This window comes from Gracilinanus agilis, chromosome 4, assembly GCF_016433145.1.
Source record: "Gracilinanus agilis isolate LMUSP501 chromosome 4, AgileGrace, whole genome shotgun sequence".
Taxonomy (NCBI): domain Eukaryota; kingdom Metazoa; phylum Chordata; class Mammalia; order Didelphimorphia; family Didelphidae; genus Gracilinanus; species Gracilinanus agilis.
In genome coordinates this window covers 108,981,250-109,000,037 of record NC_058133.1, presented here as the reverse complement: position 1 = coordinate 109,000,037, position 18,788 = coordinate 108,981,250, and the positions used below count along the sequence as shown (strand labels likewise).

Here is an 18,788-nt window from a genome sequence, read left to right as displayed (position 1 = left end):
CCCTGCCTCCCTTTCCTCCTCCTCCCAACGCCCAGCTCACCTTATCCGAGAGACCCTCGGACTCCTCGGCCAAAAAATAGGCGTTGCCGCCCTCTGCCAACAGCAGGGCGGTGTCGGTGGTGGAGGAAGACCGGGGTCGACACTGGTGTTGGTGCAAGATGGCCGTCAGGCTGCTGTCCTGAGGGGCCTTGCGCAGCAGGTGAGGGCTGCCCCGCTGGGGCTCCAGAGAGCTGCTCTTGGTTCTGCGGCTGCTACCGCCACCCCCACCACCACCCCCGCCACTGCTGTGCAGGCTGGCCCCCCTCTTAATGGAGGGGCGGGAGCGGATCTGTTGCAGCACCCGATTGAAGGCAGTGGGCCGAGCAGGCAGGTCGTGTAGGGACATGGCGTAGGAGACACGGTGCATCTCTGGGGAGCGCTCCTTCTCGTCCGGGGAGTCATGGTCCGACATGCCGTGCTGCGGCTGCTGCAGGGGCTGCTGCGGCGGCGGCGAATCCTGAGATGCCTGTTGCTGTTGTTGCTGCTGCTGCTGCTGCTCCCGTTCCCGGGACCGCCTTCGACTGTGGAACAGATGCTTCAGGCCGTGGCCAAACATGGAGCCCTCCGAGAGCTGCTGGATTTTCTTCAGGAGAGAAGACAAAGGATAAAAAGGATCAGAATGCATCTTCCTGCTTTGACTTAAAAGGTCCTCCGGGACCTGCTCCTAGCGAGATCCTGGCCATGGGCGACACTCCCCACATTCAGAGGTCCCCAGGGAGACACTTCTCTTGGCCAACCTCCCTGCCTTAGGAGCTTCACCTCTCCCAGCCTCAGTTTCCTCATCTGTAAAATTGGGGTAACATCTCAAAGAGGGGTTGTGAGAATCAAATGTCCTATTTGTAAAGCATGTAGCAAATCTTAAAGCCCTACATAAATGCTAACTATTGTTAACATTATTATCACAAGCAAGAAAACTGAATTCTGGAAAGGGAAAATACCATATCCAGGAAGGTAGTAAGTAGCATAAACAGGACCGAAAGATAATTTATTGTTGCTCAGTCATTTTCGGTTGCGACTGACCCTTCATGACCCCATTTAGGGTTCTTTTGTTTCTTCCTTCAGATCTTTTTACAAATGAGGAAACTGAGGCAAATAGAGTGAAGTGACTTGCTTAGGGTCACAGCTAGTAAAGTGTGAATTTGAACTCAGGAGGATGAGTCTAGAACCAGGATCTGCCCACTAAATCATTTAGCTGCCCCTTTAAAGATATATATGATATGTATCATGTGTGTATAGATGATGTATAATATGGGTGCAGAGATGATATGTGTAATGTATCATGTATATGATATATATCATACATGTATACCTGATATGTATAACATATACACTTCCTTTCCTCGATGTATACATGATATATATACATATATATGTAACATGTATGTTTCGTTTCTACTTCATGACTTTTCCCATCACAGTTTTAATATCATGGATCAGCATAAGAAATTAATTGGGGGGGGTAGCTGGGTAGCTCAGTGGATTGAGAACCAGGCCTAGAGACGGGAGATTCTGGGTTCAAAGCTGACCTTAAACACTTCCTAGCTGTGTGACCCTAGGCAAGTCACTTCACCTCCATTGCCTAGCCTTTACCACTCTTTTGTCTTAGAACCAAAATACAGTATCCATTCTAAGACAGAAGGAAAGGGTTTAAAAAAAAAAAAAGAAAAAGGAATTAAATGGGAATTTGGGGGGAGTCACAGATGACACACAAAGGCCAGCAGGTGACACCGAAAAAGTTTAGAAACTCAGAAATGTCTAAAATATATGTATAGTATTGTATAATAGCAACATATTTTATCTGTTAATCCCATAAATATATAAAATTTCTTTTACTGTAAACACCCCATAAAAGAAAAAGAAAAAATTCAGACTTCTTTGGTACAAAAGGAGAGCCAAAAAATGTTACATGGATTTTCCACATATTTATGTTGGTGCCATGTCCCTAACCCCCACTATGTGGAAGGGATACCCATAGACACACATGTATGTATACATCTACGTATATGTGTCAGACACACATGTGTAGATTAAAAAATTATACATACAAGGGTATACAAAACAAAAAATCAATGAACTAAATCAGTCTTGAAGTCAGGAATGCAGTGAAACAGACAGCTCAGAGACCCTTCATCTCACAGCAACATGTAGATGTGGTTTTGTATGTGTGTATGTACACACATACACACATGTATATACGTGTGTATGCATTTGCACATAGGTCTTTAAGGTATATACATATATATGTACACGTGCAGACTGTACACACACAGTGTTAAACATATAATCCCCTAAGAGGACGACACTGGAGGGTGACATTCTCTAGTCTCCTGTTCAGTGTCATCTTTATTTATCCCCAAATGACCTTTCCATGCTATTCCTCTTCTCCTCTTCTACAAACAGGACTCCACACCATTCCCGAAATACGCCTCATTTTCCTACCCTTGCTTACGTTATTTCCTCTGCCTGGATGCCGTCCTTTTAGTTCCCTGAATCTCCATGTCAACCTTCTCAAACGTTATCTTATCATTCATAATTGGATTTGAATCCTACCTTCTCGGTGAAGATTTTCCTGACCAGCTCACTCTCTCCCTGAATTCATCTTTCCCTCTTCTATGCTTATAAAATAGTTTTCAGTCGTATGACATAATAGAAAGAATGCTGGACTTGAAGTGAAGGGATTTCAGTTGAAATCCCAGCCCTGCCACTTCTACCTGCATGAGCTTTGGCAAAGCGCTTATCCATCCTTTTTGGGTCTCAGGTTTCTGGTCTGTAAATGAGGGAGCTGCACCAGATGACCTCTAAGGCCCCTTCTAATTTGAAATCTATTCTCCTCTGGTCTCTTAAGGCCTTTATCACAGTCTGTCTTAGAGCAGATATTTTGGCGTGCATATCTGATCTTGCCTACTAAACTGAAAATTCCTAGAGGGTCATGACTATACCTTAATCATTTTCACAATGCCTACAGCCATTACCATATTATAGACTCTCAATAAAGTTTGCTGAATGAATGTGGACATGTAAATTTTGCCTTTAAAAAAAACCCTTACCTTCCATCTTAGAATCAATACTATGTATTGGTTTCAAGGCAGAAGAGCAGTAAGGGCTAGGCAATGGGGGTTAAGTGACTTGCCCAGGGTCACATAGTTAGGAAGTGTCTGAGACCAGGACCTCCCATCTCTAGGCTCGGCTCTCAATTCACTGAGCCACCAAGATGCCCCTTTTCCTTTTTCTTTTTCTTTTTCTTTTTCTTTTTCTTTTTCTTTTTCTNTTTCTTTCTTTCTTTCTTTCTTTCTTTCTTTCTTTCTTTCTTTCTTTCTTTCTTTCTTTCTTTCTTTCTTTCTTTCTTTTAAATAAGCCTTAAAGGGACTTATAAAGAAAGAATACCATCCATACCGAGAGAAAGAACTGTGGGAGTAGAAACATAGAAGAAAATAATATGACTTATCATTTTTTATATGGGTATATGATTTAGGGTTTCAGTTTTAAAAGATTGCTCTATTGCAAAAATTAATAATATGGAAATAGGTATAAGTGATAACATTTGTATAACCCAGGGGAAGTGCTTATTGGCTCTGGGAGGGGGGAGGGAAGAGGGAAGGGAAAGAAAATGAATCATGTAAATGTGGAAAAATATATTTTTAAAATTTTAAATTAAATTTAAACTAAAAATTTTAATTAAAAATTTTAATTAAAAATTTTAATTTTAACTTTTAAAAATTAAAAAAAATTTTAAATTTAAAAAATCAGTTTCATAGCTGGTCCCAGATTGAATGCACTGACCAATCTTGGTCCCAGAAAACAGTAAGATCACACTTCTCTCTCCTCAGTAGAAGATGAGGGACTAAAAGTACAAAATATTGCATACACTATCTAGCATAGTCATTTTATGAGTCAGGTTTGCTGAAGTCTTCCTGACCCCAGGCCAGCACTCCTGTACTCCTGTACTACATAGCTGTCCTAGACAGAGGATAGCTAATACAAAAGTAGAAGATGAAAGAAGGCAAGTTTGGTTGTATGTATAAAGAGATTAGAAAATAAGATAGGGCCAGGTGTGAAGAGCTTTAAGTGCCAAACAGAATTTATATTTGTTCCTCCAGGTAATAGGGAGCCACTGGAGTTTGGTGAACAGGGGAGGAATATGTCAGATCTACACTTCAAAAAAGGTGCTTTGGCTGTGGTGTGGAAGATAGATTGGAGTGGGGAAAGATTTTAGGTAGGCTATATGTTAGGAGGCTCCTCCAGGAGTCCAGGTGAGAGGCCATGTAAGTGAAGAGAAGAGTATGGATGGCAGAGATGTGGAGGCAGAAATAAGAACCAGTGTATGATTTCCACATGCCCTGAGATGATTAGAGGAAAAAAGAATTGGGAAAGAATCAGTTAATACTAAATAGTATTAGTTCTCTTAACTCCACTAAATGATCATAGTCAGGGAGCTACACAAGGTCTTATCCAAGTATGCTGCTGACTATAAGGAATAACCAACAGTCTCTCTAAGTGGCCTCATGCATTCCTAAATGATGCTATTTCATTCTTGCAATCCTTTACTTCTTAGCATTCACTCTCTGAATTACTGTACTTTAGTCTATAGTAGGTTTGGAGTCAGGAAGATCTAAATTCAAATCCCTTCTCAGAAACATATTCTTTGGGTGACCCTTAGCATGTTTCTTAATTAACATCTGAAAGTCTGCTTCCTTTTCTGCAAAATGGAAATAATAATAGTCTCAAAGGATTATTGTGGGAAATCAGGCAAGATCATGCACTTTGAAATTTTCAAGCACTTTAGAAAAGTGAGTTTCTGCTGAGATTATTTCTATTACTCTTATTGGTTTGGTTATTCCTTCCACTGACAAAGATTATAACTATAGCCTTGTTTTCTGATTTGTACAAATCTTGTCTATATTTTCCAATGAACTCTCAAAAGAGGAATTGAAATTGTATTTGAGACCTTCCTCTTGTTTTTTATATTTCAAGGGTACCAATGCACCACTCAGTTTACCCAGATGCTATCCCCCATTATCCATATAGAAGTCCCTCCCCCAAGTCTTTTTTCTGATCATATGTGTCTTCAATAATGTCTTTTTGTGACTTTTTTGCCCATAATCCATTCTAGTAAGTTGTAGCCTGCTTACACCTGTCATGCATCTTTTTTTTATTCTGGACTTAGACCTTCTGTAAGCATTTCCATATTAATAGTTCCATACTAAAAGAATGCATACAAAACCATGAAATCTCTATATCATATTCCTTGCTTTTAAGAAAAAGCATATGACAAATTCCACACATAACTTTCAAAACTGTCCTAATTATCTGGACTTCCTTTAGGACAACCTTCTGATCTCTTCTGTGTATTGTAAAAATGTTTCAATGGCCCTCTTTTTTTGTTTTTTGTTTTGTATAACTATTATTAACCCTTTCTCTACCCCCAATCTCTTCCTCAATTAAAAACATAAAGGAAAAAAAGTATTTTAGCAGATTAAGAATAGCTAAGAAAAACAAATCTAGAGCAGTCATGTAAAAAAATATATATCTTTATACATCTTGGGCTCTTCATCCTTCTAACAGGAGGAATGTAATTTGTTTAACATGGGTTCTCTGGTAACATGTTTGGTGTAAGGATGAGGGATGGGACAAAAAGAGCCAGAAGAAGGCCGTTGGTGACAGTTACTGACAGTTGGGACCAGAGAGAGAATTCTGGGAATTGTCTGGAGGAGGAAGGAGAGGAGGAGGGACTTCTGGTGGAGGACTAAGAGAGGGAGGAGGAGAATATCTCAGCTCTAATCCAGTCCTGAGGGCTTCCTGAAGATCTTTCTTTGGACAATTGATACCCTGATTCCCTGGTCAAAGGCATCCCATCTCTTCCCACCCAGCAAGACTTCAACCAACGAGTGAGCTAAGCTCTGAGACTCCATTTTGGGAGCAACTCTTGGGCTCCTCCCCCTATTACCCAACCTTGCTGAGACACCCTTTCGGATTTGATTTTGCAATTATAGAAAAGGATAGAAATAGGAAATAGAAATAGAGACTGAAGGAGAAGTGGCAAGGGGAGACGCTTGGGAGCAGGAACTCCAAAGGTTCCTACCCGAATGACAGACCTCATAGAAATAGAGAAGAGGGCACCCTCAAATCCTTCTGCCCTTCACCCCTTTCCCCAATCCCTATATTGATACTAATAAAAGACATTCATTAGTCAGATAGTGTTCCACAGTGCCTGAGAGACGAGAGGGAGGGGAATCACAGCTTGGTCTGGCTGCCTCCATCTTGAAGCCAGACCACCTGCTGTTAAGTTGACTAACCTCTGGGGAGGCTTGCGTGAACCCCGCCCTCATTCAAAATAGGATTGGGGTCTCCCATACCTCATCCTATAGAGAAATCTTGTCCCCAACTCCTGTGGGGCAGCACGATCATCCAGGTCACCTAGTTTAGGGATGACACTCCCACAAAGTCTTGGGAGTGTATATTTGGCAGAAGGGGAGAGCCAGAAGAGAGTCTCACCTCATAGATTTACTCTCTCTCTCCTCTCTCATAACATTCATTACTGGCTCTGTTTATTCTTATATTGGTCATTGCTTTAATCAGAGTTCTTAAGTCTTTCATAGTAATTTTTCTTTATAGTGTTGTATACATTGTTTTTGTTCTTGTATACATTGTTCCTGTATACATTGTTGTCCTGGTTCTGCTCACTTACTCTGCATCAGTTCATACTTGTCAGGATTCTCTGAAATAACCTCTTTCATCATTTGTACAGTGTCCTAATATTCCATTGCATTCACATAACACACAATTTGTTCAACTCTTCTCCAAGTGATAGGAACTCTCCCCACCCTAGTTTCTAATTCATTTCTTTCCTTTTTAAAAAAACCTTTATCTTCTATCTTAGAATCAATACTAAGTATTAGTTCCAATGGAGATATGTAGCAAAGGTTAGGCAATTGGGGCTAAGGGACTTGCCCATATTGCTAGGAAGTGTCTGAGGCCACATTTGAATGCAGGACCTCCTTTTTCCAGACTGGGCTCACCTAGCTGCTCCCCTAGTTAATTTCTTATAGGTATTTGCTTATAGAAAATCTATTTTTCCTTTGAGTCTCTGCTTGCAGTTATCATGGAATTATTCATCTTTACAAATTGGATTTTCGCCATCTTTGGATCTATAAACATTCTTTATAGTAGTTGGAGTATTCTTTAGTTTCTTTATTTCTCCAGCCTTAATTTCTGAATTAGGACTTGGTATAATTGGTACCGGCTCTTTCCCACACTCTGGTTTTCGGTGGGTGGGATGGCCTCAATACTTGGTCTTGTCCTATATTCCTTAGATTCTGTCATATCCTGGAAAGCCCCTGGGATCTCCGAAGTTCAGAGCTCTGGATGTATTAGGTCCTCTGTGACATCTCAGGTCATGTTAAGGACCTCAGAACCTCTGGCTCTGAGGTGTCTTGTTCTGAGCAATAATGTGTTTTACTGATTGAAACAAGGCATCCATCCAACCACCCTGGGGCTTTCTCCACTCTTGTTGCCATGGGGATACAAAGCCTTGCAGGGTCCAGGTGTGGTTCACCTTTGCCAGCATTGAGAGGCTACCGGTTGATGTGCCTTTGCTGGCGATCTCCTTTCCTACTACCAATGGGCCAGTGGCTTCTGGCTGATTTCTCGGGCAGTTCTGGGGTGGTAGAATTTACTGTAGTTTCTCATTGGGCTCTTGAATTGATATTTGGCTTGATGCATTTGGGGATGGGGGAAAGGGGTTGTTGGAGTAAATAAGGAGAAGTAAATTGGTCTTGCCTCTATTTAGGAAGCCATCTTGGCCAGAAGTCCCCAGGCATCATCCATCCTTGCTTCTCCCTTCTGAGAAAATGTTAGCATTTTCTTTTTTCAGCTATCATGTGTCATAGGAAGAGAACTGGTGTTCAAAGAGATGATGTTTTTCAGGAGAACACTGTTCACGGTAACAGCAATACTGTACGATGAACAGCTCTGAATGACTGAGCTATTCTCAGCAACACAATGATCCAAGACAATTCTGAAGGCCTCATGAGGAAAAACGCTATCTGCCTCCAGAGAAAGAACTGATGGCATATGAATGCAGAAACTATAAGCATACTATTTTCACTTCCTTTATTAGATGTGTGTGTGTGGTCTGTGTTTTCTTTCACAACATGACAAATAAAGAAAGATGTTTTGCATGATTGCACATGTATAACCTATATCAAATTGCTTGTTCTCTTGTGGAGGGGGGGAAGGGAGGGGGGAAGGGAGAGGATTTGGAACTTGGAATTTTAAAAAATGAATGTTAAAAATTGTTCTTACGTGTAATTGTAAGAAAATATATTATTTTTTAAAAGTTGAGGTTTTTATCCAAAGGAGAAGTCAGAGACTGCTGAGTACAGCACTTACTCTGTGGGATGACTGAAAGCCGTCTGAGATCACCAAGGAAAGGTCAGTGAGGACAGTGGATTTGCTGGTGGTGTTATTATTGCTGTTTTGGACCAGACCGGTGATTTCCTGGTCATAGGGAAAAACTTCTTCTACCTATGCAAATCAGAGATGTCTAGCCCTGGCGAATTTGCTCAGGGTCACGTAGTCAGTCTGTGTCAGAGGTAGGACTTCCTGAGGCCGAGACTGTTTTTTTTTTTTCTTCCTATTACATCAGGTGGCACTGCCTTCACACTTAGCACCTTGACAGTGTGGTCTAATCTTTACCTGTTGCTTTTTGAATATCTAAATATTTTCCTGTATGTAGATCTCACTTCCCTCAGGCTAGACTACAAACAGTGGGTTTCTGTTTTCTTTTGCTCTAGACATTATTATTCCCATTTTACCCATGAAAAACCGAGGCCTCAAGAGGATAAACAATTTACTCAATGTCTCAGAATGTCTACATGTTCGAAGTGGTAGAATATGAATGAAACTAGATCTTTTGACTCTTGAAACTTTTGAAATACAGGCACATAATAAGTATTTATCAATTGATTAATTTTTTTAAAACTCTCTATACTTCTTATGTTCTGCAATTCTACATAAGAGAAGAGAGTTTTTGCAAAGGTTTTAGGACAAGCTGGCAAAGTGGAGTCCTATATTTCCCCTTTGAAGTCAGTCTAATTTCAGGGATAGGGCTCTGGTCTGGAACAGGCAAGAGGTGATGGAGTCCCCATCGTTTCTTCTCATCTCTGATCTAGACAAACCCCCATGAAACTGAACTACTCTGAGACTATGAGTCTGCCTTAGTCGGCTTTAGACCAGGGAATGACAAAGCAGATTGTAGCTCTAAAACCACTCACAAGAAGAACTGAAGAAACTTAGATTCTAGGGGAGAAGGCACTGATCTCAGCTCTACCACTAATAATCTGTGTGACAACAGGCAAGTAATTTTTCCTTGTTGGACATCAGTTTCTCTTATCTGTACAATGAGGGGTGAGACTAGATGTCGTATAAGTTCCCTTCGAACTCTAAAACTATGATCCTGTTAACCAGGGAGGATGCAATATAAATGGACCTATTTCCAAGGATGGTTAATTTCAGCAATTGATTAGTTGCTTCCATGAAGCAGTCACATGATTTTTAAAGTTCCTACCAGATACTTCCTTGCTCCATTTCCCCTAGATTTCCCTCTCTACTTCTTTCTAAATTCCAAACCTGCTTCTGCCTTTTTGAAATGCTGTGGTTCCCTTGGCACTTCCCTTCAGTTATCAAAGGCAGTCATCCTAGCAGAGGTTTTTGGAGCAATGATGTCCATACTCTCCTCTAGAAAATTTTTAACCTTTTCCTTTCAACTCTGATGAGAGTGGAAAACCTTCAACTTCCATTACTTATGAAACTGCTTTAGAGTATAGAATTCTTTTTTTATGCATTATTATCTTTATTTGACAAATGAAGAAACAGAGGTAGACAAGGGTTGAGTAACTTGCTCAGTGTCACAGAGCTATTAAATGTTTGAGGTAGGATTGCAAACTCAGATCTTCCTGACTACCAGAAATACTCTGTTGTAAGTGAGAAAAGAAAGCTAAGTTTCTCTCTTTCTTTTTTGGTGAGTGGATACAATAATTCATTCAAAGATATGAAATACCAAAAAGCCAGATGAGTTATAAAGCATAGAATTCTTAGCCAACAAATGACAACAACAATAATAAAAATGATAGTTTGTGGTATAATGTATGACCTTATCCTAACACTATTACACCCCAAAGATATAAAATGCAGGCAAATATTGTCTCCATTTTCTAGATGAAGAAACTGAGGCAAGGAGAAGTTAAGCAGCTTGTTTTTTCTTTTCTTTTTTTTTTTTTAACCCTTACTTTCTGTCCTAATAATAACTCTAAGACAGCAAGGGGTAGACAAATGGAGTTAAGTGATTCATCCAGGGTCACAAAGCTAGGAAGTGTCTGAGGCCAAATTTGAACCCAGCTCCTCCCCACTCCAGGCCACCTAACTGCACCCCAAGTCCTATTTCTTTTCTTTTTTTTTTTTATTTTTTAAACCCTTGTACTTCGGTGTATTGTCTCATAGGTGGAAGAGTGGCAAGGGTGGGCAATGGGGGTCAACTGACTTGCCCAGGGTCACACAGCTGGGAAGTGGCTGAGGCCAGGTTTGAACCTAGGACCTCCTGTCTCTAGGCCTGACTCTCACTCCACTGAGCTACCCAGCTGCCCAGTCCTATTTCTTTTCAACTGATCAAAATAAAACCAAGACCAGAAATGATACCAAATATAACTTTGTTCTGACAATTGAAAGCAGCAACCTAAAGGTGGTGTCCTGGCAGCTGGAACCAAGAATATAATACAAGAATCCTGATTTTATCCCATTCTGTAACCCTAGGCACGCATGCCACTTATTTCTCTTGGCCCCCGATTTCCTGTACCAAGCACTCCAGAAATGAAGATTCTACAGGCACTTTTGCTAAGAAGATCTTCAGAATTTTTTCCCACCACTGACACTGTGAGGGGTTTCTGGAGACCCTTAAAGTGAGTAAGAAAAGTCAAAGGATGGTTTTTGAGTTGGGATACTGAAATGAAGCCATGTTTCCTCCTCGAACCTCTCACCCCTCTCTGTTTGCTTTACACCAGAGAAGTAGGTACTTGGCACATTCTAAGTTGCATTATAGTAGACAGCGTGTTGGACCTGGCTTCCAGCCCTGGCTCTGACATTTATTAGCTGTGTGATTCTGACCAAGGAATACCCTAGCTCTCAGCCTCAATTTCATCTGTAAAATGGAGACAATTATATCTGAAGTCCCAGAATTGCTACAAGGCTCAAATGAGATAATATATGGAAAGTGCTTTATAAACTTTATTTCACTACATAAATAACAGTTCTTATTATGTCTTGGTCTCCAGTAGTTTCTTAGGTCCTTCATAGCAGAGGTCATATCTTTGCTCTGCACCCCAACCTCAAATATCAACTCTGCACATAATAGGTGCTTAATAGATGCCTGGCGAATCTGTAAAGGAAGGAGCTGTAGCAAGATAGCACACTAATGCACTTTCAGTGGAGTTGTGAATCGGTTCAACTGTTCTAGAAAACAATTTGGAATTATACCCCAAAAGTCACTGAAATAATATATTTATCCTCTGACCCAGAGAATACCCTATTAAGCATATATTCCAAAGAAGTCAGTAATAGAAGGAAAGGTCTCATCTACATGAAAATATTTATAGCAACACTTTATATAGCAGCAAAGAACTGGAAACAGTGAGATCCATTGATTGGGGAATGGCTGAACAAATTGTGGTATATGAATGTAATGGGATATTATTGTGTGGTAAAATTATGAATATGAAGAGTTCAGAGGCACTTGGGAAGATCTGTATAAATCAATGCAGAGCAGGGTAAATGGAACCAGAAACATAGCTTCAGGGATGAGTGCCATTGATACTTTAAAGGAAAACAACAGTAGCCCTTCAGAACTCTGATGAAAATAATGACTTCAGAAGATGATGCTGAAACATGCCTCTTTCTTCTTAGCACAGAGGTTGTGAACGAAGGATACAAAATGAGGCACACATTTTTAAACATGACTGCTAATGCCGATTTATTTTACATGACTATTTACTTGACAAAGAAGAGTTGAGGGTAAGGAATGGAAGGGGATTGAGAAAGTGACAGAGAGGAAAGCATCAAGAAGACCAAAGGAAATTTGTAAAGGTGGCTTAAGTAAGCACTTTGGCCCAAGCTAGGTCCTTTGGTGGTACAGTGAGTGGATAGAATGGTGGATCTGGGACTGTTGGGACTTCTCTTCTTGAGTTCAAATCTGGCCTCAGACACTTCCTAGCTGTGTAACCCTTGGCAAGTCACTTAACCCTATTGACCTCAGTTTCCTCATCTGTAAAATGAGCTGGAGAAAGAAATGGCAGAACACTCCTGTAACTCTATCCAGAAAACCTCAAATGAGATCATGAAGAATCAGGCATGATCCATTAACAACAATAATAACAAGGTCCCTTGGAGGAATGAATTGGTGTTAGTAGCTCTAAGCTAGCTAGTGATGGGTTATATGCAGACGCTTGCTGGAGCGTAATACTGTTGTTCTTACTAGACTGGAGAACCAGACAAATACAAATAGAGTATTCTTTTTAAAAATAAATACCTTACCTTTGTTGTACAATATTGTGTATTGGTTCCAAGGCAGAAAAGTGATGAGGGTTAGGCAATGGGGGTCAAGTGACTTGCCTAGGATCACATAGCTGGGAAGTGTCTGAGGCCAGATTTGAATCTAGGACCTCCCATCTCTAGGCCTGGCTCTCAATCCATTGGGCCACCCAGCTGCCCCCCCTTTTTTTTTTAAAGAAAAGCATACACACATGCCACAACCTACCTACAAGTTTTGAAAGTGAGGAAAACCATGGCGACTGGCTCTGGAGAATTCAGCAACCAACGCATCAAAAAGCACCACCTGCTCTAACTAGCACACTCTAGAAAATAAATGTTGCTTTTACACAGAGACTTTAAAAAATTTTTTTTTCTTCTTCCAGGTGAAAGAAAAAAAATCCAAAACTTTTTAGTGATCATTACAACTAGGAAAGGAGAGCAGAAGGTCCCTATGAACTAGAGGTTCAGGGAAATCATATCACCTTAATACATTCTGAGACCAGAAGAGTAAACATTCTCTTACTTTGCCTTCAAGTGAAATTGGGCAGAAAGTGGAACTTCCTGCCCAAGAGGTTGTTGGACATAGGTATAAGTGAAGGAAAAGAAGTTTGCTATTTCCTACTCCTAGAAATTTTTTTAAACCTTTCCTTCTTTCTATCTTAGACATGATACTGGTTCTAAGGCAGAAGAGTAATAAGGGCTAAGCAACTGGGGTTAAGTGACTTGCCCAAGGTTACATGGCTGGGAAGTATCTGAGGCCACATTTGAACCCAGGACCTTCCATCTCCAGGTCTGGCTCTTAATCCACTAAGATACCTCACTGTCCCTCCCCTAGAAATTAAAACATTTCCCCCCTCCAAGTTTTTATCTGTCTGGAGTTGTCACTCACAAGGTGAAATAAAACAGGTAGGTAAAATGATTTCTGGAATTTCCCACAGAAGGATTCTGTAGTTTCTGAGTTGTTATAATGCAACTGGCTTTCTTTCTTTTCTTTTTTTTTAATAACACAACTGGTTTTCTTACTGAATCAACAATTAATTTATTAATTAAATGTCCACTGTGTACAAAGCATAAACGCTGAGACACAAAGACAAAAAAAAATCCCTATCCACAAAAAGCTTACGTTTTACCAGGAAAAATAGTATGTATGTGTCACATATAGATTTAGCGCTCAAAGGGACCTAGAAAACCATCTAATCCATGTACTTCACTTTTCATATGAAGAAACTGAATCAAATCTGGCCTCAGACACTTACTTCCCAGCTTTGTGACCCTGGGCAAGTCATTTGACCCCCATTGCCTACCCTTACCACTCTTCTGCCTTGGAGTCAATACACAGTATTGACTCCAAGACGGAAGGTAAGGATTTAAAAAAAAAAAAGAAAAAGAAACTGAGGCTGAGAGGTTGAAGTGACTTCCTGCCTGGGGTGACCTAGACAGGAAGAACCAGAGCCTAGATTGGAACCCAAATCCTCCGAAAACAACTCCCAACACCCTTCCCACTGAGGTAGCTGTTGGCATGGTGCTCTATCCACCATGCCTGCAGTCAGGAAGACCTGAATTCAAATTTGACATCTGACATTTACTGGTTATGTGACCCTGAGCAAGTCACTTCACCCCTTTTGTAAAATGGATATAATAATAACCCTTTCCTCCTAGGGTTGTTGTGAAGATCAAATGAGATAATATTAGTAGAAAGCACTTAATACAAAGTCTGGCACAGATTAGGTGCTTGATAAAGGTTCATTCCATCCTTCCTTACTGCACTGTGCAGACTTGACATTGGAGTATGCACGATAGCTATAAAACAGATGTGAAGTAATCTGAGGGGGGGAAACCCTAGGAACTGGGGGGGACTGGGAGAGTTCTCTTGCAGACAGACCTACCAGTGTGTCTCAAGTTGGAAAACTGCCTTCACTTTCCTTTCCCTAAATCCTTACCTTCTGTCTTAGAATCCATACTGGTTCCAAGGCAGAGTAGTAAGGGCTAGGGAATTGGAGCTAAGTGACTTATCCAGGGACACACAGCTAGGACATGTCTAAGGCCAGATTTGAACCTAGATCCTCCGTGCTCTAGGTCTGGCATTCTATCCACTGTGCCACCCAGCTAAGCCCATCCCTGCCTTTAGATTCTGCAAACTAAGCAGCCCAAGGGCTAAAACTAAAAAGGTCAGCCTTTTGCTCCTTCAGGTTAGGAAATGCTCAGAGATGGCAGCTCATTCCTAAAGGTTCCCAGAGTCCTGCTATTTCTAAGAGAAAGGAGAGGGATTTTTTTTTAATCCTTTACCTAATATGCGTTTATCCCCTCCATTATTATCCATCCTTTTTTCCTCAAGTGGGTTTTAATCTCATCATTCATGCCTGAGGGGGTCATCCTGAGTCACTGAAAGCTCAAGTTCCCACATTCTCCAGTGAATCTTCATTTGGAGGAATCCGGATTGAAATTGTCCTCTATTTATAGGGTCTCTATGGAAACTGAGCTAATCACCGGAAAACCCACTCTCAGGATACAGAGTGAATCGAGAAAGCCAAGTTTGACTGGGAGGAGCTTCCCACAAAGAAGGGGAGACATCCCTCCAGGTGTGGAGCTCCCAACAAGGACAACCAAGAGCAAGGAAAAGGAGCCACTGGAGTTTGGGGCCTGCTAGGGATCTCGCAGAAAACAGCTATGCAAATGTTAGTGGAATCTTTTTCTTTTTCCTAATTTCCAAGCGGATATTAACAAATAAATCTCAGCTCAAGGGCATGTGATTTCTCCCTGCCCTGCAGTGGGACAGAGCCCAGGAGGGACTGAGGGCCAGGAGACCCGGGTTCAAAGTCTAACTCTAGCACTGTGATTCCTCTTTCATTTCCTAATCCGAAAAATAAGGGGGCTGGGCTAGATCCGGGGTTCTTAACCTTTTTCTGTGTGTGTCACAGATTCCCTTTCCGCCTTTTGGTAAAGCCTATGAACCCTTTTCGGAAACACACTTTTAAAAGTATCCAGAGGGGGCAGCTGGGTAGCTCAGTGGATTGAGAGCCAGGCCTAGAGATGGGAGGTCCTAGGTTCAAATTCGGCCTCAGCCACTTCCCAGCTGTGTGACCCTGGGCAAGTCACTTGACCCCCATTGCCTACCCTTATCACTCTTCCACCTAGGAGCCAATACACAGAAGTTAAGGGTTTAAAAAAAAAATTAAAAATATCCAAGGGATTAAAATTAAATTACTTTAAGTATTAAAACTAAATTTAATTAATTAAATAAAAAATTAAATATTAAAAAATACAGAGGATTAAAAAGAAAGGCAGGGGCAGGTAAGATATCGTACAATGGATAAAGTGATAGGTCTGGAATGGGGAGGATCTGGATTCAAATTTGACCTTAGACATTTCCTAGCTGTGTGACCCTGAGCAAGTCACTTAACAGCAACTGCCCAGTCCTTACCACTCTTTTGCCTTAAAACTGATAACTTAGTATTGATTCTAAGACAGAAGGCAAGAGTATTTTTTTTAAGTCATTTATATTGTAATATAATGTTGTTACTCAATCCTGTCTGACTCTTTGTGACCCCATGGACCATAGCTATCCATAGGATTTTCTTGACAACCATACTGAAGTGGTTTGCCATTTCCTTTTCCAGTGGAGCCTTCTGTTGGGCAATCAGAGGTTAAGTGACCTGCCCAGGGTCACACAATTGGACATGTTTGAGATTGGATTTGATCTCAAGTCTTCCTGTCTCTAGGTCCAGCACTCTATTCACTGCACCACCCAGCTGCCCCCACTGTTTAGTTCTGATAATCCTTCCAAATGTCATTTGGATGGAGACCCAGACTTCAAGACTCCACTCAAATTCCACCCTCAGTGAAACCATCCCTGACTACCTCCACCTAAATTACTGCTGCCCTCTTCTTTGCTCCTACTGCACTAAGGGCACTTTGCCTCTCCTCTGGCATTTAATCATACTTGTGACGCATCTCTAGTCATCTGTCTTTACCTGTATCATTTATTTAACTTCCCTTTCCGGTGCTCAATAGCAATCAGCCAGGACAGCCCCTTTTGTGTCCTAGCCTAAATCCATCATGGAAGGAATCAGGCCCTTCTCCCCTTGGCCCAGTTCAGCCTGTCTCATCTGGAGCCTGAGAAGAACCCCTTGTGTTCATCAGGAACAATAACCCTCTGGGGGCAAATGGCTGAGACGTAGTTGGTTCTGAAGAAGAGAGCACCCAGGAAAGAGCTAAGTCTTGTTTACTGTTTCTGTAAACTGGCTCAGGGTGAAGGGAGGGAGAGGTCATGTTCTTTAAACTCGGCTCTGCCTTCCAGAGTACAGGACACAACTTCCCCTTTGGCTTTTTCCAAACCAAGTGACCAAAGAAAGGGTTGATCCAGCCAAGTTACAAATACTTTTATTTTTCTTCCACAAAACTCCCAAACAACAACAACAAAAGCCACCTGTCATCATTCACCAATCCTGCTTTAAGGCTTGGACCACTAAGATTTTGTAAAAAAGAGCCAGTCCAACAGGGCTGATGGATACATTCTAAAACTTTCTCATCTTCAACTTCGGGGATTTCAAAAGGAGAAATGTCATTCTTGAGTGGAAAGAGGAAAATAGAGATGTTTCTGCGTTGGCTTCTAAGACCACAGAAAAACTCCTGTGCAAATGCTTTTTTAAAATTCTAACCCAAAATTGGGACCAAACTCACTAAGAAAGATATTCCCGTCAATGGGACTGACAGTTAAAATGCAATTAGGAACAAACTAAGAGATGGTATTTCTGTAAATACTGAGCACACAGGAAGGCAACCTGCCATAAAACCAACTACTGCTGGTAATTAATTCAGAACCCAAATGCACACAGCATTAGCATAGAACACTTCATTTTAAATATGCTTTCCCAACATTAACTCATTCAGTCTGATTCTGGGTCTTATTGCTGGTAGTAATAGATCCCATTTTATACAGCAACTTCCAAAATGCTTTCCTCACTATTACCCTGGAAGGTGAAAGGCTCAAGTCACAGATAATATCCCCATTTTACTGATAGGGAAACTGAGGCTCAGAGAGATAAAATGATTCACTCTTGTTCAAGAAGCTATGGGATGGCTAGATGACTCAATGGATAGAGCCAGGCCTGGAGTCAGGAGGTTCAAATATAACCTCAGATACTTCCTAGCTGTGTGACCCTGGGAAAGTCACTTAACCCCAACTGCCTACCCTTACTTCTCATCTGCTTTAGATAATATAATATAAGTATAGTATAGTATAATATAGTATAATATGATATATGATATGATATATGATATATATTTACTATCTATTCTAAGATGGAAGGTAGGGATTTAAAAAAGAAAAGAAGTATAATCCAGGCCCAAATCTCTCTAATGATGTCTTCGTTAGAGCGTAGAATTAATATAGTCCATGTAATGAGTACCAAAACATTTATGGCCATGAATAGGGCTTGCGATCAAGCCTGGATGAAGAGCCTACTTGATCTCACTTCAAATCCCCTGAGCTGGACTGCTCCTTACCATGTTTTCTGTCCTCTGCTCTCAACTGATGAAAGACGGCAATGAAGACAATGTTAATATGGATAGAGGAAAAAAAGACAACAGAAATATGGGCTGAGTGGAGAGGTTGAGACTGGGGTTTAAATTCATCCATGAAATATGCTTTGAATGATTTCACATGAATGATCTATATCAAATCGCTTACCTTTTCAAGAAGGGGGCAGGGAAAAGAGGAAGGGAGAGTTTAGAACTCAATTTTTTAAAAAACGAGTGGTTAAATTTATTTTTACATATAATCAGAAAAAACATATAACAATTTTAACTTGGAAAAAAATTCATCCATAATCAGGAATGCAATTAAAAAAGGTTTCTTTCCCCCTCCTTTTTTTGGGGGGGGGTAAGAATCTCACAAATACAGAGCATCTAAAGAATTAGGGAACTTAAGCTATTAAAGACTTAAATTACCCTAAGACTTTTGGGACACTCTACATACTTGCCAGAAGGATGAGCTATTCATGGCATCCATTGGAGGAGCTGGCCTCTACATAATCTGGAAGAGAATAAATTCCTCTACTTACAATGAAAGTGGAGAGGACTTAGAGGTGGTATTTCCCTCCTGGGCCCCTAGCCTAGCACCTCTAAAATGTCTCAAGTCAGAACAAGCTCTTTGTACCCAATGTGGAATTAGT

At 40.9% G+C, this 18,788-nt stretch overlaps 1 protein-coding gene across 2 annotated transcripts in view; it reads right to left on the bottom strand.

Annotated features, from left to right (window-relative positions):
• Window positions 1-610, bottom strand: part of TMCC2 (transmembrane and coiled-coil domain family 2) — a 44,302-nt gene extending 43,692 nt beyond the window's left edge. The window contains exons 1-2 of one of the 2 annotated variants that reach the window (XM_044672372.1): window positions 506-610; window positions 41-466 (exon numbers count right to left, since the gene is read on the bottom strand). In XM_044672372.1, coding sequence (XP_044528307.1) covers window positions 41-466; window positions 506-595 — 516 coding nt within the window. In that variant the 5' untranslated portion in view covers window positions 596-610. Of the gene's footprint in view, window positions 1-40 lie in introns of both variants that reach the window. The other variant, XM_044672371.1, reaches the window with a different exon arrangement.
• Between the last annotated feature and the right edge of the window lie 18,178 nt (window positions 611-18,788).